The sequence below is a fragment of the Cuculus canorus genome, chromosome 6, assembly GCF_017976375.1.
Source record: "Cuculus canorus isolate bCucCan1 chromosome 6, bCucCan1.pri, whole genome shotgun sequence".
NCBI classification, from domain to species: domain Eukaryota; kingdom Metazoa; phylum Chordata; class Aves; order Cuculiformes; family Cuculidae; genus Cuculus; species Cuculus canorus.
In genome coordinates this window covers 6,656,788-6,673,961 of record NC_071406.1, presented here as the reverse complement: position 1 = coordinate 6,673,961, position 17,174 = coordinate 6,656,788, and the positions used below count along the sequence as shown (strand labels likewise).

Genomic DNA, 17,174 nt, shown 5'->3' with positions numbered 1-17,174 from the left:
TTCCTTCCTTCCTTCCTTCCTTCCTTCCTTCCTTCCTTCCTTCCTTCCTTCCTTCCTTCCTTCCTTCTTTCTTTCTTTCTTTCTTCCTTCCTTCCTTCTTTCCTTCCTCTTTCTTTTTCTTTCTTTCTTTCTTTCTTTCTTTCTTTCTTTCTTTCTTTCTTTCTTTCTTCCTTCCTTCCTTCCTTCCTTCCTTCCTTCCTTCCTTCCTTCCTTCCTTCCTTCCTTCCTTTCTTCCTTCCTTCCTTCCTTCCTTCCTTCCTTCCTTCCTCTTTCTTTCTTTCTTTCTTTCTTTCTTTCTTTCTTTCTTTCTTTCTTTCTTTCTTTCTCTCTTTCTTTCTCTCTTTCCTTCCTTCCTTCCTTCCTTCCTTCCTTCCTTCCTTCCTTCCTTCCTTCCTTCCTTCCTTCTTTCTTTCTTTCTTTCTTCCTTCCTTCCTTCTTTCCTTCCTCTTTCTTTTTCTTTCTTTCTTTCTTTCTTTCTTTCTTTCTTTCTTTCTTTCTTTCTTTCTTTCTTTCTTTCTTTCTTTCTTTCTTTCTTTCTTCCTTTCTTCCTCCCTTTCTCCCTTTCTCCCTTTCTCTCTCTCTTTCTCTGCATCTCCTTCACCATGTCGTGTCTTCTCCCCTCACCTAGGTCAGATGGTGCGTGGGCGCTCGGTGGTCTTGCGGGCGATGGGCGAGGGCAGACCCTGCCCGGAGCAGCTCACCCAGCACAGGAGCTGCCCGGTGAAGCCCTGCTATAGTTGGCTGTTGGGTCCGTGGTCTCCCTGCAGAGTCCAGGTATGGCTTTCTCCAGCACTCCCCGAGAGCTCCTCGGGGCCCCCGCGGCTGGGTTGAACAACAAAAATCATTCTTATATGGCAGAATTGATTGAGGCCGCTGCTCGCGGGTCGGAGGTGTCTCTGTGGCCATTGAAGGTGCTGGTACGACCTGTAGGCGAGCAGGGGAAGTTCAGGAGTGGTAAACCTCTGCACCTCATCTTCCAGCCATCAGCAGCGATTTATAATAGTGTGGGTTCAAGTACTGTGAGCTTATAGAGATACTAAAGGAGATTTATGGAGTAAATGTGCTTGAGTGGGCATAGTCATGGTGACCTATAATTTATTTATATAAAATAATGCTAACAGGAAAATAGATACACTAAATTTCAAGAGAGCTTAGACTTTTTTAATCTTTCTTCTTTCCTTTCCCCTCCCTCTATTTTTTTTAAGAAGTACTGTATAGCAGGTCTTTCCCCACGATGTCTCCGGTACAGTAGTGTGAGTTATTCTACAAAGTTCTAGCTTCTACTTTCTCCTTAGCCAGCCTGTCTTTTTAATGATCTAAAAATGTCTGGATTCAAATGCATTGTGCTGTGCCTGTGCTCAGCACCTCTGCTCAGCAACGAGGTATCCTTTTTAAACAGCCAGTGTCTTGCATCAGGCTTGAATTAACTTTTTCTTTTCTCCTTATCTGTAAGATCACATTTCCAATATTAAAACATATTAGTTGGTAACCCGGTTTATGCAAAAGGGAATCTTTCACAGTCAGGTTTCTCGGGCAGAGTGAAATCCACTCGGGCTGCTTAAAGCTGCCTGTGCTGAGAGGGTAGTGGGGAAAGTGTGATTGGGGAGGAAGAAAGCCCTGTCTGGTCCCAGAGGATCTGTGGCTGCTTCTCTACATGATGTCACGTAAGAACCTGAAGCCAATAATAGGCATCAAGACACAACCCTTCTGTTTCCTGCTCTGCCCTCTACCATGCTGCGAATGCCTTGAATACCTACATGTTTTCTAGATGCAGTAGATGGACGTGTAGTGAATACTGCAGATGGCAGAATAGATGTCCAGAATTTTCCTAGGTTTTCACAATTGAAATCTGGAATGTGGCAGTCTTTGGGCAGTCCAAGATCAGAGAAACAGCAATATATTTATATGTCATATAATGAACAAATTATTGCAACTAGGGATGTGAATATGGTCCTTGTATGTACTGCACTCAGTATATATCTATGTATAGCATAAATATAACAAAATTATAACATCGGCTGATGTTTTGTCCAGCTAATGTAAGCAAATTTAAACGTTAAAGAACAGACCTTCAGCCATAGAAGCTAACATAGCTGATAAAAGAATTAGTAGGGAAGCTAAATTAATGCCTGGCATACTCTGGATAAATAACACATTGTGCAGATTAAAAGTGTGCGCATCCAGAATCCAACTAAATTTCAGCTAAGAGCAGGTAATCACAGCCTTCCATAACCCAGATATCATCCAGCGCTTTCAGTGAGATAGAGCCTACCTCTCTCCTTAAATTACTGTGATGTAGTTTCTCTGCCCTTTGCTTTGTTTTGGAGAGGAGCCATTTTATTCGTGTTCAGTTCTCTTTAATGAGGTGCTTAGGAATTAAATGTACTTCATAAATACAGGGTGATTTATTTCTGTGCTTCACTGGAAAAGAAGCTTAAGCTTGCTTTCTAAAGAAAGCTTCCAGAAGTCCTGTTTTAAAGGATGCTTTGTTAAATTAGGTAAATGCATCCCATGGTAAGACCAAAATGCATATTGTTGAAGTGTCATCCTGCAATAATATAAATGGGACAATTAATTATAAGGCTAAAATATTTCTTCCTTGTCTTGACATAACTGAGACTGCATTTCTGAAGTGTAGAAGGACTATTTTATGCTAAGTTGACTTCATGTGAATAATTAGAGCTGTCTGCATGTTTAGGAATAGAGCCCGCTGAGTGTTCAATATTGCTGATTTTCACAGTACAGAAATCAGTGCATTGCTCTCCGGGTAATTACACACGTCACAGGCACACCTCCGGCAGGCCTGGGGCATTTCTGCTGCGTTCAGAGGAATGCAGAGCTTGGAAAACGGTCAGTACACCTAATCTTAAAGGGTTATGTTACATTAATCATTTTCCTACCAGAGCTGAAGTGTTTTACCCTGATTAGTGGGGAAAAAAAAAAAGTAATAATTAGCAGTGACTGACACGGTTCATAATTTTTCCGTTAAAGGAATGTAAGTGAAGTAGCTAGATGCTATCAAGCACTAGCTGCCTAACAGTCCTAAGAAGACTAAGATCCCTTTCCTCACTAAAGTCTTTTAAAAGCAGTCCCCTAAATGCGATCACACAACTCTTCCTCATTAAAGAAAACTTGTATCTGATTAAATGCTCATCGGGCTGTGAAAGCATTACCCAATCAGCTCTTTACGTAAAATAATTGTGAACACACATGAACCCCAGTAAAAGCTGAAAAGGGAAGACTTCTTAAAGGCATGTCTGGGCAAAGCATCTCATTAGGGCTGTTATCTCTTGTCTGATTAGTGTGTTCTATGTAGAAAGCATCGGAGGGTGAAGTGAGAGAAGGTTTGTGCAGATGCTGCCTTGTGTTAGCATGGTGATTGAGTCAAGAGATACGTCCTGGTGTAAACCTTCTCCCTGTTTTACTGGTGGTTGGTTGGGGCATGGTGGGTGAGAGGGAGAGGGTCTGTGCAGGTGTTCATGGAGGGACCTATACCTCCAGGCTGGATTTAGGGAGCCCTGGATGGGTTCTGCATCCTCCATAGGATCAGCATAGAAATTTTTGCAGCTGAGGGGGAGGAATCTTCTCTGGAAGTCAAATCACTGCATCTGCCAGGAGCTTGTGACTCAAGAGGCAAATTTTGGTGCTAGGCAAACCTCAGATGATCATGACTTCCAAGGAAGATAATTTACAATACAGATTGGATCTCCAGAGTTTTGAATATGTGATCGTCTTCTTGGCAGTTCTCCTCTGATTTCAGCTATTCCCTGCATCCTCAATGTGCCTTCACTGCAGCAAACTTCCACTCATTCCACACCTATTAATTAGATCTTCAAATGTATAATTTTTAAAATGATAAAGAAGTTAATGGAGTGGTCCTGCATTGCTTATGACCTTACCAAGTATACCAAAAAAAATCTCCTTCCATAAATGACAGGATGACATTTTATCTTTTAAGCGTATTCAATTGATTGTAAAAACACATTGCCGGTCTTGAAAGAAAGAAAGAAAGCAAATGGAAGCCCCCTTTTAAAAATGAACCTTTATCTTTGGAATTGTTTGAGAGTCCTCAGTTTCTATTTATTTTTATTCTAAATATTGGCAAATGTGAGTGTATTTCCAATATTGTGCCATAGAAGAATGAAGAATGTTGCGTGTGAACTTTTATCGTGGAGACTATTAATACTAAAAAAAATATTGTTTTCACCTATTATTTATATCTCAATATTCATGAAACTATTTATATATTGGTATGTATATAAATACCTGTATATATTTATACAAGAATAAGGGGTTTTTTTAATTTAATATTTGCCCTTTCCAGTAACATTTAGTTGTTCCTTGAGCCACTTTGTGCTGGAAATAGCCTGATTAGTGCCCATTTCCCTCCAGAATTTTCTCCACATTGTCTTCTGTTTCCATGAGCCATCTCTAAGAGCTTTAACCCAAATGACAGCTGCATGAGTTATTCACACACCATTAATCTCAGACCACAATAGAGGTTTCACCGGTAAAATGTAATTTAGAACATTGTTGCATAGTTGTATACTGACCAAAGTGAAACATGGTGTTAAAAACTTGAAATCTGGCTGCATATAGTAAATCTACACTAATATTTCTCTGAGATGCTTTTGATCCGCAGCTACTCTAAATCCAGCTAGTTATGCTCTTGTTTGTATTTCATTGTGGGTCTGCAACAGCAGGGATGGAGAGAATGAAAAAGCAACCAGGTGTGTGCAGGAGAGCCATCCTTGAGGTTCCTGCTGCAAACACACCACTCAATGAATGCACTTGGTAGGAGCCTTTCTGCTCTGCAGATGTAGTCCATTATTTTAAAAGAAACCACTGCCAAGTGAGCCAAAGGAGTGCTTCCCTTGGTTGTATAAAAACAACATTTCATCCTTCTTCTTGAATCGTATTTACTGAAATTTTGTGAAGTACCACATCCACAAGGCTTTAGGCACACGTTCATGAAGCACCAGGCAGGTTTAAGGTTTGCATTTCAAACATCACTGCAGCTCTGTTTTTCAGATGAGACTGAAACAACTCCAGGCTCTAGAAATAGCCTCAGTTTTTCAGTTCTTATCCTCGGCCGTTGATCATCGCTTTAGCCAGGCAGTATTGATGGTCTGGTAAGGAAAGTATTCTTCAGCAAGTAGTTTGGTGTAGAGCTATGCAGTTTGGAACTGGGCTGATGAGCATGAGGTGGCTCAAATGGAGCCTCCTATTTCTTCTTATAATGGGATTCAGTGCCAGCAGATGTTGGCTGCCTTTGGGTGAAGTTTTGGTAAAATGTTTGACGTGAGTTGGTGTTCTCTGCCTACTCCAGAACCAACAGCTCTCTTTAAGAAATTACACAAACAGCCTAGCGTGCAATGACCCTTGCAGTCCAGTGAAGTGTGCTGAAGGATTTTTGCTGTTGCAGGGTTTAAACCATGTAAGTGCTCCCTTTGGGCTGTATTATCAAAGAAGGTGAGTGGAAATGTCCATCCCTTCTGGGCAGGCTCTGCGTTTGGCCTTTTTAGAGAAAGCAAAAAAGAATCTGTGTTCGTATAAAAGACATGAAGGACTGACCCCAAAGACAGTATTCATCTTTCATGGTACCCACCTCTTCTCCTGCTTTGGTTACTACACACGCTTCTGTGTAACACTGCCTCTCAGCATCCATAGAGGTTTGTACAGATGAGATGTCCATCTGTCTTCCCCTAATCGAGGATACTATTGCAGTCCAGATTTATATCTTTGAAGTCTTTTTAGGTGGAATGAACTGTATTTCTTCTGTCATCTGCTAACATCAGTGATGTGTGTCTCTGTTCCCTTCTGTTATTTCAAAGGGTGGACATTGCGGAGATGGATTGCAAGTCCGCAACCTCACATGTGTGGTGCACGATGCATCTGTTTCTGCTACATCCAAACCAGTGGAAAATGCGTTATGTGGTGAGCTGCCCTTGAAAGAGAGTGTGCTGCAGTTACCGTGCTCTGTGCCGTGCCCAGGTAGAGTCTCTGGGAAGCCTCAGCGCATTTCTGTTTGTGATAGCTGTCTGAGACAGAGATGCTACCATAGCTCTGAGTACTGTCAGCCACCATAGTAAGAATGTGTACTTCAGCAGATCAGAGAAATGCTCAGTCTGCGGTTTCTAGATCACCTGAAAAAGACATTTTTTTTTTTTTTGAGAAAACGAGATTCTCTGTGAAGCAGAAAATCTGAACAATGCATAAAACTGGGTGAGAAACTGGGGGTATTTCACTATTAAAGCTATTGTATGCTTAGATTGCCTTTTTCCTTTGGTGCTGATTCCTTTTCAAAACCTATGATTTATTCTTTCAACATGCAGGTGACTGCCACTTGACAGACTGGTCAGAGTGGAGCTCCTGTGAGCTCACCTGTATCAACGGCAGGAGCTTCGAGACGATGGGGCGTCAGTCTCGATCCAGGGCGTTTATCATTCAGTCTCCTGAAAACCAGAAGAGCTGCTCTGGACAAGAGATGGAAACACGGCCTTGCACAGGTAGTATGGCCAAAATGCAGTTTCTTCCCATTCAAGAGTTTATTCTGGTTTTGTTGCAAGCTGGAGACTGATTGGTGTTGATGTTGCAGGAGGAAAGTGTTATGACTACCTGTGGAAAACCAGCCTTTGGCGAGATAATGTACGCACGGTGTGGTGTCAGCGCTCAGATGGAATAAATGTCACAGGTATATACACAAGTTGCTTTGTATGATTATGAATTAAAAGTCTCCATCCATGTTTTTCTTCTGGATCACTTGCTCAAAGGGCAGTTGGACAGCCTTCCTAATTCCTCCAGAATTTCAGTTCAGATTTGTGTGTAGGAAAGGCAGATGGGAGCTCACCAGCCTTGCCATCAAGTCAACTTCACATGTGTGATTATATGAGGGTATTTCAGTGAGTTACCCCTACTGTTGCGTTGGTCACAGGAAGAAATGAGTGTATGTGTACTAAAAGGGCTTCGTGGGCTGTTTTGCAAAGCCATTAGTGCAACCTTCCTGTAACTGTGGAGAACAGAAGACAACATCACACGTGTGGTAGAGAGCCCAGCTCTGTACTTCTATTTAACACATAGGAATCTCAAATCACTCCAGCTGTGAGATCCCTGCTGTTGCTGTGACCTACAAATTCTGCCTGCACAGGATGAAGAGGGAAATTCATGGTCAGCACTTTGAAGATCCGTGAGAGATTCGCAAAAGCAGTAGGGCTTGCACATCCATAGGATCTCTCAATAGGCACAGGGTGAATAAGGAGAGAGTAGAAATGAAAATGCAGATGTTATCTAGTGCTATTTATAGTGACTACTTAAGATAATAACAAAAGTTTTATATACACAAAGGGTGCCGACTAGTTAAGAACTCATTACCATGTTTTTATTCCTATAGAAGCACAGAGTTCCCCAAGTGAGGATGGGCAGAGGTGTTATGTGGATTATGTCTTCTTATGTAGATAAGTCATTAATGAGGACACAAAAGATCTGCATCTAATTCCTGATTCTGTCCCCAACTTCCTATGTGGCCCATGGCAAATTGCTTAAATCTGTATATCTCTGTTCTCCATTAACAAGATGGGTATGATAATAATTCCCTGCCTTGTTAAGGCAAATTAATTAATGCAGTGCCTACAGATATTATGCTAATGTGCTCAATAGACTAGTATTTAACTATATAAAATAAGCAAGCAAACACTTCTTACACTATGGTGTTCTAAGTCAAAAACGTTTTAAAACATACCCTTGAAGGAACTCAGTAACTTTTTCTATTACAGGAGGTTGTACTCTTCGGACGAAACCTGCAGAAGTTCGGCACTGCAGCCCACCGTGCAGAAAACCATTCTCCTACTGCACACAGGTAATTGCTCACTGCAGAGTACAGCTGAGAAATTAACACTGCTAAATTTATTCAATTACCTTCTGTATCTTAAATGCATTCCAGTACTTAGAAAATATTTTAGTGTGTCCATGGTACCACCTCGAGGAAGTTGTGGGAATTTCAGCCTGAAAGGAAAGCTTCATAAACCTGCACAATTTAATGATGTAGTATTTATGTGGTGTTACAACTTTGGTTTTGTTCTGTGGAGGGAATTTGGAACCTCTTGGTTTAATTTTGATTGAATATTCTTGCACTGTGCTGTAGAAAATGGGCTGTAAAGTTCTGTAAGAAGGGAGATGTCCTCTCCTTCTCCTCCATGCTCCCATGAGTGTAGGGAAGTTGTAGTGTGTGATCCCACCATCCCCATACTATCTTCTGAAGGAAAACCTGGAAGTTACCTTTTTTTGCTGAAATGTTGACCATCTGCAACACCTGCTGAATCTTTGAGCCACTGTCACTTGCCTCTGGGCAAACGTGAGCCCAGAGGTTATGAATATCCCTTTCTTTAGAACAGAATGCCGGCATAAGAGCTTCCCAAAATGTATGTCACTAGTGTGGCAGAGTATTAAATACGGAAAGTTTAAAGTAGCCGAGGGCAGTTGAGGTTTAGATACTTATATTTTGAAAATAGCCTCCACAGCTCTCAGCTTCAGCTGAGGAATTACCATTCAAAACTAATTCATGGGCAATTGAATGTGGCTGAGAGGATGGTAACAAGAGTGCTCAGAGCCTACAGGAACGTAAAGACGGTGGGTAAGCATGAATTTATTAGTTACAAGAACTCTTGAGACTTCACCTGTTGTCTAAAAAAAGCTCAGGATTGTATCTGTCAACAACTGGGGGATGTTGTGACAACATTGATGCCAAGAGTTACATTCTTATCATAAAAATAGTAAATCAACTGCCTGTTTGGATCATAACCAAGGGTATCAGACCCTCAGGCAGGCATTGTAATTTTAAGATCATTAGCAAAGAGGAGAAAACTTTTAAAAAGATGTTTTGAAGTGGATATCGAGAAGCTGCAGCATCTATGCAGCAAATCACAGACTTCTAAGAGACATCTTGAAGAAAATCCTTAGACTGATACAAGCAGTGGATATTTGGTCAAAAGAGAGGAAAGCTTCATTTCAGATGGCCCTGTAACATACCAGGGTGGAAATACATTGGGAGAATTTGGATTTGAAGTGGAATTTTTTCTTGTTTGTCTCTTCTAACTTCCAGCAGAGTCAGTGGGAAAGATTGACAAGAGGAGTTTGGATCAGGCTACAGGTGCCAGTTATTAAGCCTGTTAGGATGAAAACATTCATCTGTTTAGCTTCTCTGTAATTACTGACTGGTTTTCAACCAGTTCCCCAACTATATTTTGGCTTTTTGAACTGAAATGGGTTTGCGGGCACTGGTTCCTGGCTTATTTGGTTTGGTGGTGGTGAAGTTGCATGTGTAGGGTATAGCTTGGAGTTTCTTCATAGTCTGCCTACAGTTTGCACTGTTCTATGAGATTATGCAGTTTGGTTTAATGCTGAATTCCCTTTTGTCACCTAGAGAGGAGTCTGCGGTTGTGAGCGAGGATATACAGAAATAATGAGATCAAATGGTTTCCTGGATTACTGCATGAAGGTACCAGGTTTAGAAGATAAGAAAGCTGATGTTAAGACCATTGCTGGAAAAAATAAACCTGTCAACTCAAAAATGCGTGACATTTTCAAAGGATGGTCTATTCAACCTTTTAATCCAGGTGAAAAACTTAAATATGAATGGAATAAATTGTCTTTATAATGTTTCTGTAGAAGAAAGGTACAAGCTTTGTAGATCATAACATCAGAGATTGTGTCTGGGAGCTGCAGAGCAGCCTCACAGTTTCTAACTCGCATGCCCTCTTTCATTCCATTGTGCCTATACAGAGTAATCACAACCTCTTATGTTGAGAGATAGCAAAGACAGAACAAAGCAGTAATAGTTTGCAAAAGTATACTCATATGTGATTTGGGGGGGATGCTCAGAACTATTATCTGATGATGTTTCTAGATGTAATATATTTGAGCCATGGAAGATACTTATCACTAATGCTTCAGATGTTTCAGAGCAGAAAGTACTTAAGAATTCATTAGAGAAAACACTGGTTGTTTCTTGCCATATTTCAAAAGTATTTGAAAGAGCCAGGGTAGAAAGTGTAAAGTTCAGAGTTTTCAGTGCTGAAGTTAAGATATTAAAAAAACAAAAACAAAAAACCAAAAAAAAAAACCAAACCAAAACAAAAACAATAGAAAAAGCAGGGAAGCAGCTCTGGCCAAGTAGTGCATCCCAAGTGGATCTTTGACTTCCATGCCATAGAATGCTTTCCAGTTGGAACTGTGTACTGGATGTGCCCAGACTGGTCCACAGGACTAGTTCTGTAGCCATAATAGCTGATTACCATTTTGATTATTGTTTTGCAAGATTAATTTATTCAAAATAAATTTCTAAAACACAAGTAGGACTTGAAAAAAGGAGACAAAGGTGTCAGGCACATCAGGTTTTATCGAAACACATTAGTTCTTCCTGTGTTCTAAAATACTGGCACTGCTGCCTTCCTTGTCTTCTGTTATCTGAACATTGCATTTGTTTGCTATTAGTTTGTAATGAACACGAGACTTTAGGAAACATGTAATGAAAGGTTCTGTTACAGGATTCAGGGAGCCATAATTGTCTGATATATGTGATCACACTTTGAATGTTACATTTACATATTTTATTTGCATACAGTAGTTAACCTTTGTGTTGACAGTCTCCAAGCTAAAAGAGCTTAGTCCAAAGCCTTTTAAAGTTGGCTGGGTTTTGATCAAACCCATCCTCCAGAAGCCCATGTAGTTTGCCAGCAGTTTGAGTCACAGGTTTGGGGTTAATTGCCTTTCTGTCAGCATCTGTGGCCCTCTGCAGGCTGTCTTACTTAGGTGTCATCTCTTCAGCTGGTATCTTTACAGGATTAGAAAAAAAAGGAGAAAAGTGTAGGTGCATGCTGCAATCTGCTGCTTAAATCAGCATTTGAGGCTGCAGCCATAAAAGCTTCTGGTGGGCTTGACCTCAGTGCAACTTCTGTGAGCCAATTCTCCCCCAGGGACTATAAAACAGGAACAGGAACAAAGGGCATTTTGTAGAACGTGGTGTTATTTAATTTTAGGGCAGAATTGTTAAAGAAACAATATATTGGAAAGAAAGAAATGTGTTCCATGTGTGCTAAGTGTATTACCAACTCCATGGCATCCTCCGGGTAACTCTTCATTCTGTATGTGCCCTTCAGACCCCAGCTCAAGGCTGGTGCTCTTCAAATCACTCCCCTTTGGTCTAACTTCTTGATAAAATATGTAATTACTCCCCTTAAACAAGTGCTCAGGCTTACTAGTCTGGGGGTTTGCAATAATTGCTGTTAGCTGAGCTAAGAAACCGCGGTTACCTACCAGTTGCACTCTTGATAGCAGGTCTGTGGTGAATGCTCCCTGTATGGGTGGCATTTATTGCCCTTCAGTACCACAGTCCTTGACATTTGTGTACGTCTAAGGATGTATATCTGTCAGTAAAAGTATACGTGCTTTTCTCCAGTTAATTTGACATTTCCCTTCCCGGTTGCAGTTCCAAGCGCAAATTTTTTTTTACCATTTAATGAGGTTAATGTTTTTGTTCTTTTAAATGCTCTGCAGGAATGCACAGAACTGATTTTGAATCAGGCTGTGTTTTTCCTTTCTTTGCCACACTCTGGGAGGCAAGCGCTCAGGTACAGAAACTTCTTTTTCGAGTTGAGAGGAAATTTAAATAGCACTGTTTAAATTGTAGGATGACATAGTCCGATGCCTTTATGTGATGGAGAGCATACAGCCTTCATAGCAGACCTGGTGGATTGCCTTTTTGTTACTGTGACAGTCCCTTTGCAGGACCGCTAAGTGTTTCTTGCCCGTTTCCAGTTGAGAGAGTGACAAACTTCATACACAGACTTCAGCAAAAACCCAAACCCATTCCAAATCTGATCAACAGAGCTCTTCTCACGTGACTGCTGGGGTTTCAAGGAGAAAAAATCTGAGAATTCTCAGCCTCTCCACAAGGCAAGGAATGAAAAAAAAACAACAGAAAGAGATGGATCTGATTAAATATGTTTCCCTTTGAAAAAAAATCATCATTCAAACATAAAATGTAAAACAGGCTCAATGATTGTCCCGTGAAGTAACTACTCACTCGCATGACTGAGTTTGAAATGGCCTCTGTCAAATCATGTCTGTGGGCATGGCACAGGTTCATATTCCTGCCTCCAGCGTGTATTAACAGTTCTGTTGATGGGAACCAGCTCAAACTACCGCTGCATGGAAAAAAATACCACAAGGAAAGCTCTACAGTCAGAGCAGAGCAAGCACCAGAAACATTGATCTTTTAAAAATTATTATTAATGCAAAGCTTGTAATTAAGCACCTGTCCAAATAACATGTTTTGAGACTTTCTATCAGAAGAAAATGTTTCAACACCCTCAAGCTCACGTGTGTATGGAGGGGGGTTCCTGCAAGGGTTGCAGGGTGAGTCCCTTGGCATTGCAACCCAAACAGCCTTCTTAAGCGCCTTACCTTGTCTGAAAGCCAGTTATGTCTCCTGCTCCTGTGGCCTGACTAAAAAGCTGTTGCACAACTTTATCCCTCTTACTGTTACAAGAAGTATTCTTGTTTTTATTCTAAGCCGAATTTATTCCCATTTGTTGCCCAAGCATTTTCAGCTCTAAGTAGCTTTTTCACGTCTGCCCGCTGGTGTTTACCCCAGTTGACCCCCCAGCTATTTACAGAGAACAATCCTATCCCTTCTCAGTCCTCTTTTCTTTAGGCTAAACATATCAGGTGTTTCTATCTGGGTCAGTTCAACATTGAACTGCCTTTGCCAGAGCAGCCACTGAGGCTCCTGAGCAGTAGTACTGCAATTACCTCGTGCCCCTGCTCCTTTCCACGGGCAGGACCGGGGCCAGGTTGTATTTCTCGTGCTGCACCATAAGCCTGGGCTGCCCGTAATGAACTGCAGGAGCTCAGCCAGAGGGAATGGTATGAAATAATGCTGCTTTGGAAAACTGAGTTGAAGGGTTTATTTTCAGTTTCCATTGAGGAAAATCTACGCTCCTTAACAAAGTGGAGATTTTATCATTAAAATGATTGATTTTTACAGGAATCTTTTTTTTTCCTATTAAAAATGTGGGGGTTATGGGTAATTCCCAGTCACTTTACGCTGTGTTTCCCCTCAATGATGTTACTAATTTTGCTTATGTGCATTCTCCTTGCTTAACCTCTTAAGAATTTGTGTGCTTTGGAATAAAATTTTTTATCCTCTTCTTTTCTCCCTCTGTCCTTCATCTTTGAACAGATGGTAAACTGAAGATGTGGGTATATGGAGTATCAGTTGGCGGATTCCTCATCATAGTTTTCCTGATTTTTACATCCTACCTGATGTGGTGAGTGTGGCATGTATTTTGTCCTTAAATAAAAGCTAATTGGCTTTTATTTAAACAATCCAAAATATATCACGACACTCTGTGTTGCAGAGGTTTAATCCTTAAGGCTTTAGGAAAGGGTGGATCTAAGATTTCTTAACTGCCTTTGTTTGGCTGCCACCTCAGAGGAATTTTGAACCCTTCAAATTGTAGATGTTGATGGATGTAATTGTGAAGAAGTATGGTGGCCATACAGAGAAAGAATTGGTTTGGGTTATCAATAGGCCCTTATATTTATTCAGACTTATACTGGGATTAGAAAGGGCTTTTTATTGTATTCTTCAAAAAAAAAGATAAAGTAAACTGAAAAAAAGGCAAGGAGGCTGATTGGACTGAGGAGCTGGCTTCCGCTCAAGGAAAGACTAAATAGAATAGGGGCATTCAGTTGGAAAATTGTATTTGATGTGGGAATACAATAGAGATCTATGAAATCATGAATGGAGTAGAAAAGGGCGCTGGGGAATTTTTATTTCCTACCATATAAGAAGTAGGAGGCATCCGATGAAATGATCATTTAAAATAAACAAAAGATTTTATTTTTCACGCAGTGCGTTATTACCTTGTGAGCTGACTGCTGCCGGGGACTGTGCATGTCAGGAAGATAAATGGATTCGAAGATGGCATAACAGTTCTGGGTCTCTTGGTGTTAATTGTAGATTTCTGGATGTACGCTTCAGCTCAGGAAATCCCTAAATAGGTTTTTGCAGTGAATACATCAGGAGGAAACATCCTGTGTCTAAAGCTGCTGTTACCAACCACTATTCAAAGCAGAGTATGAGGTGTACCAAAGCCGTAGTCTACACTGGTGTGTCACTGGTGGTGGGCTTTACTGGTGAGGGAGACGTCTGCCCTCCTCCAGCAGTCCCTCTGGGCAGGGGTGGTAGGACAGGTTTGATAGCACTAGTGTTGTGCACTCTGATTTGAGTATTTGGAAAGGCGCTGCCATTGATGTGTCTTGGAGGATACGAAGGGAGCAGTGGGTAGTGTCCGTGTGTCCCGCAGTGCCAACAGTTGTCCCTGAGGACCACAGAGCTGGCCCAGGCTTCGTGATTGTTAGCAGTTCAGCTGCTCCAAGCCATGTCAGATCCGAGCAGGCAACCAGAGAGTCACAACTGTCACCTGACACCATCATTGCTCTCTTTCATCCGATATCACTTTATTCTCTCTCACTCTTTTATTCTTCCTCTCAGTCCCTCTCTTCAATTAAAAGCTTAAATAACAGCATTTGGGTGCTGCTTAGGAGCTGCAGCTTTGTTATTTTCCAAGACAGGTAGCTACCACTTCTTTGTGGCTTCACAGCGAAGCATACAGAGGATTTTTTAAACAACATTACATAGTTTTCCATCATACAAAGCCTGGTGAAAAAGTGTATTTCTCAATAGTAATTATTGTTGCTTCAATACTGTGCCAAAGAAAAAATGAGAATATCCTACTCCGAGACAGTTCATATTTCAGTTTTTCTGTGAGGTGTTCCTTGTGTTGTCAGCTGTGAAGAGACACGGGAGACAAATATGCTTTATTTCCTCTCCAGAAGAAGAGCACAGTTGGCTGCCCATTTTCGTCAGGCTGTGTCTGTGCCACACACATAGTGGCACTCAAGCAGGTCCATGTGGTTTTTCTTGGAAAAAGTCACTGTACTACGGTGTTGCCTAGTTGCAAAATGAAATAGCCAGCATGGGAAGTCGGCTTTTTTTGTTAAGTTTGGGGTTTTATGACATTTCTGAGCTTATTACAGCTTATAATTGTATCTCCTGAAATATTTTTCTTTCTCTTGCAGCAAAAAAACAAAGCAGCATCAAAGCACTCCTCCGCAGCAGAAGCCTCTAACCTTAGCCTATGACGGAGACGTAGATATGTAACATAAAAAAGAAATCCAAATGTAAACATCGACTGCCTTAATTGCTTTCTTTTTTGAAACTCTCCGACTTCTCAATTTTTTGAGGAATCTTCTGATGTGTAATATAGCGGGCAGGACAGAAGTTATTGCAAGCTTAAATTTTTGCCACCTCTTTGTTAAAAAAAACCAAACAATTGAGTCAACAACTTGGATCTTGTGAAACTTTTCTGAAGGAATCAGAAAATACATCTCTTCCTGTTGAGCAATGGGAATTAAAAAAATAAAGAGAATCTACAGACATCAAAAAGAATTAGTTAAAAAAAAAGGCATGACAATCTTGAGGAAAATGTGACATTTACTGTAAATGACAAGTTTGACACAGCATCATTATGCACTATATTAGTGCAGGGTTCTTTATTCTTCACATATTTCAACAATGAGTTTTCTAGTGTTTACATTTCGTTCAAAGACTTTAAAACCGGATCATGTATTTTGAGCAACGCAAGGAAGAATGGGTTAAAGTGTCTGAAATTATCAGGTTTTTTAAAGTTTCTTCTTTCTTATCCTGTTTTCTAGTCTGGAATATGATTTCGATTCATTTCCACCTACAGGACAGAATAGAGATTGTTACGAAAAAGCATAGGTGGTTTCTTAGCCAAGAGTATTTTTTAAAGAGTTGAGTAGATAGGTGTTTTGATGAATGGCTAGAGGATTTGATGGTTTTAAAATATTATAAATTAAATTAAACCATGTAGATACATTATGGCCAGTTTAAATTGTTATTCAGTTTAATTAATACAAACTCTGCTTTTGTATTTAAATTTTCGTATCTGAAATATTTATAAATTCTTATTTTGAATTTAATTACCTGACCTCATTTAATATACATCAAACACAAGTGCAGTTTGTAGAAGGTCTTGCTTTTTTAAATGTTTCAAAACTGCTGAGAAGTTACATGTTGTAAACATCTGGGATTTGAAGAGGGTACGTGTTCATAATAGTGTGTGTTGCAAGTAAGAAAGTGCCATCTTGTGGTATTGACCTGTATTTATAAGCAAATAAAATGCTAGAGAGAGTGAGAAAATTGCTTCTGGTATGGTGAATTAATTGTGAGTAAACAAAAGTCATTATTAGCCTTATACTGTGTCTGGGATTGGACTTGGATTTTGAACAGTTCTGGCATATTTTGTGCTGCAATGATTAGAGAAATATTGTAGACAAGTACAAGTGGAGATAAAATTGCAGATCTGGAGAGTGTTTGGTCTTATTTTTAGCTCAATGCTGCTGTTTATTCCATTAATGAGGAAGAAGAGGAAAAGAATTGATACGAGCCTAGCACCTCTGTGGTCCTTCTTGATCTGCAGTTCATGACTTCAGACTTCGGAGCAGGTCATGACAAGATAAGGGTATAACTAGGGCAGAATGCTTATCTTGTTATGTTCCTATTCGCAGCTTTATGAAGGCAATTGAATGTTATGTTTTCACTGAAGAAATAGAGGAATTGTAGGTAGGTTTCCTTCCGCAGACCCAGATTGCCCAGAGAAGTCCTGGGTGCCCCATCCCTGGAGGTGTTCAAGACCAGCTTGCAGGGGACTTTGAACAACCTGATCCAGTGCAACGTGTCCCTGCCCATGGCAGAGGAGGTAGAAATGGATAATCTTCTGGGGTCCCTTCCAACTCAACCATCTATGGTTTTATGATTCTCCTGCAGCATCAAATTGAGATAATATTGTGTCATAAAAGCAAGGTCGAGAATGTGCTTTCCTCTCCCCACACTAAAAAAAACGCTGGTGGAATTGTGAGGGGGAATTTTCTCTTTTATTTCTGTCCCTGAAGATGTTCAGCTGTCTCTCCTTTCTACCTTAGAGTGATACCTATTTATGGTACACAAAGCAAGATCTGGTATTCTCTAGTGACATCAGGGGCCTAAATCTATTTTTAACAGTGCCCTGTACTGAACCTTTGAGTAATAC

The 17,174-nt window shown here is 40.5% G+C and overlaps 1 protein-coding gene across 6 annotated transcripts in view; it reads left to right on the top strand.

The window, feature by feature from the left end:
• The window catches only part of THSD7B (thrombospondin type 1 domain containing 7B), a 395,032-nt gene extending 378,761 nt beyond the window's left edge, over window positions 1-16,271 (top strand). For all 6 annotated transcript variants that reach the window (XM_054070664.1, XM_054070665.1, XM_054070666.1 and 3 more), the window contains 8 exons: window positions 629-774; window positions 5,835-5,994; window positions 6,336-6,509; window positions 6,599-6,694; window positions 7,773-7,855; window positions 9,419-9,611; window positions 13,238-13,325; window positions 15,142-16,271. In XM_054070664.1, coding sequence (XP_053926639.1) covers window positions 629-774; window positions 5,835-5,994; window positions 6,336-6,509; window positions 6,599-6,694; window positions 7,773-7,855; window positions 9,419-9,611; window positions 13,238-13,325; window positions 15,142-15,223 — 1,022 coding nt within the window. In that variant the 3' untranslated portion in view covers window positions 15,224-16,271. The remainder of the gene's footprint in view (window positions 1-628; window positions 775-5,834; window positions 5,995-6,335; window positions 6,510-6,598; window positions 6,695-7,772; window positions 7,856-9,418; window positions 9,612-13,237; window positions 13,326-15,141) is intronic.
• Window positions 16,272-17,174: the final 903 nt, after the last annotated feature.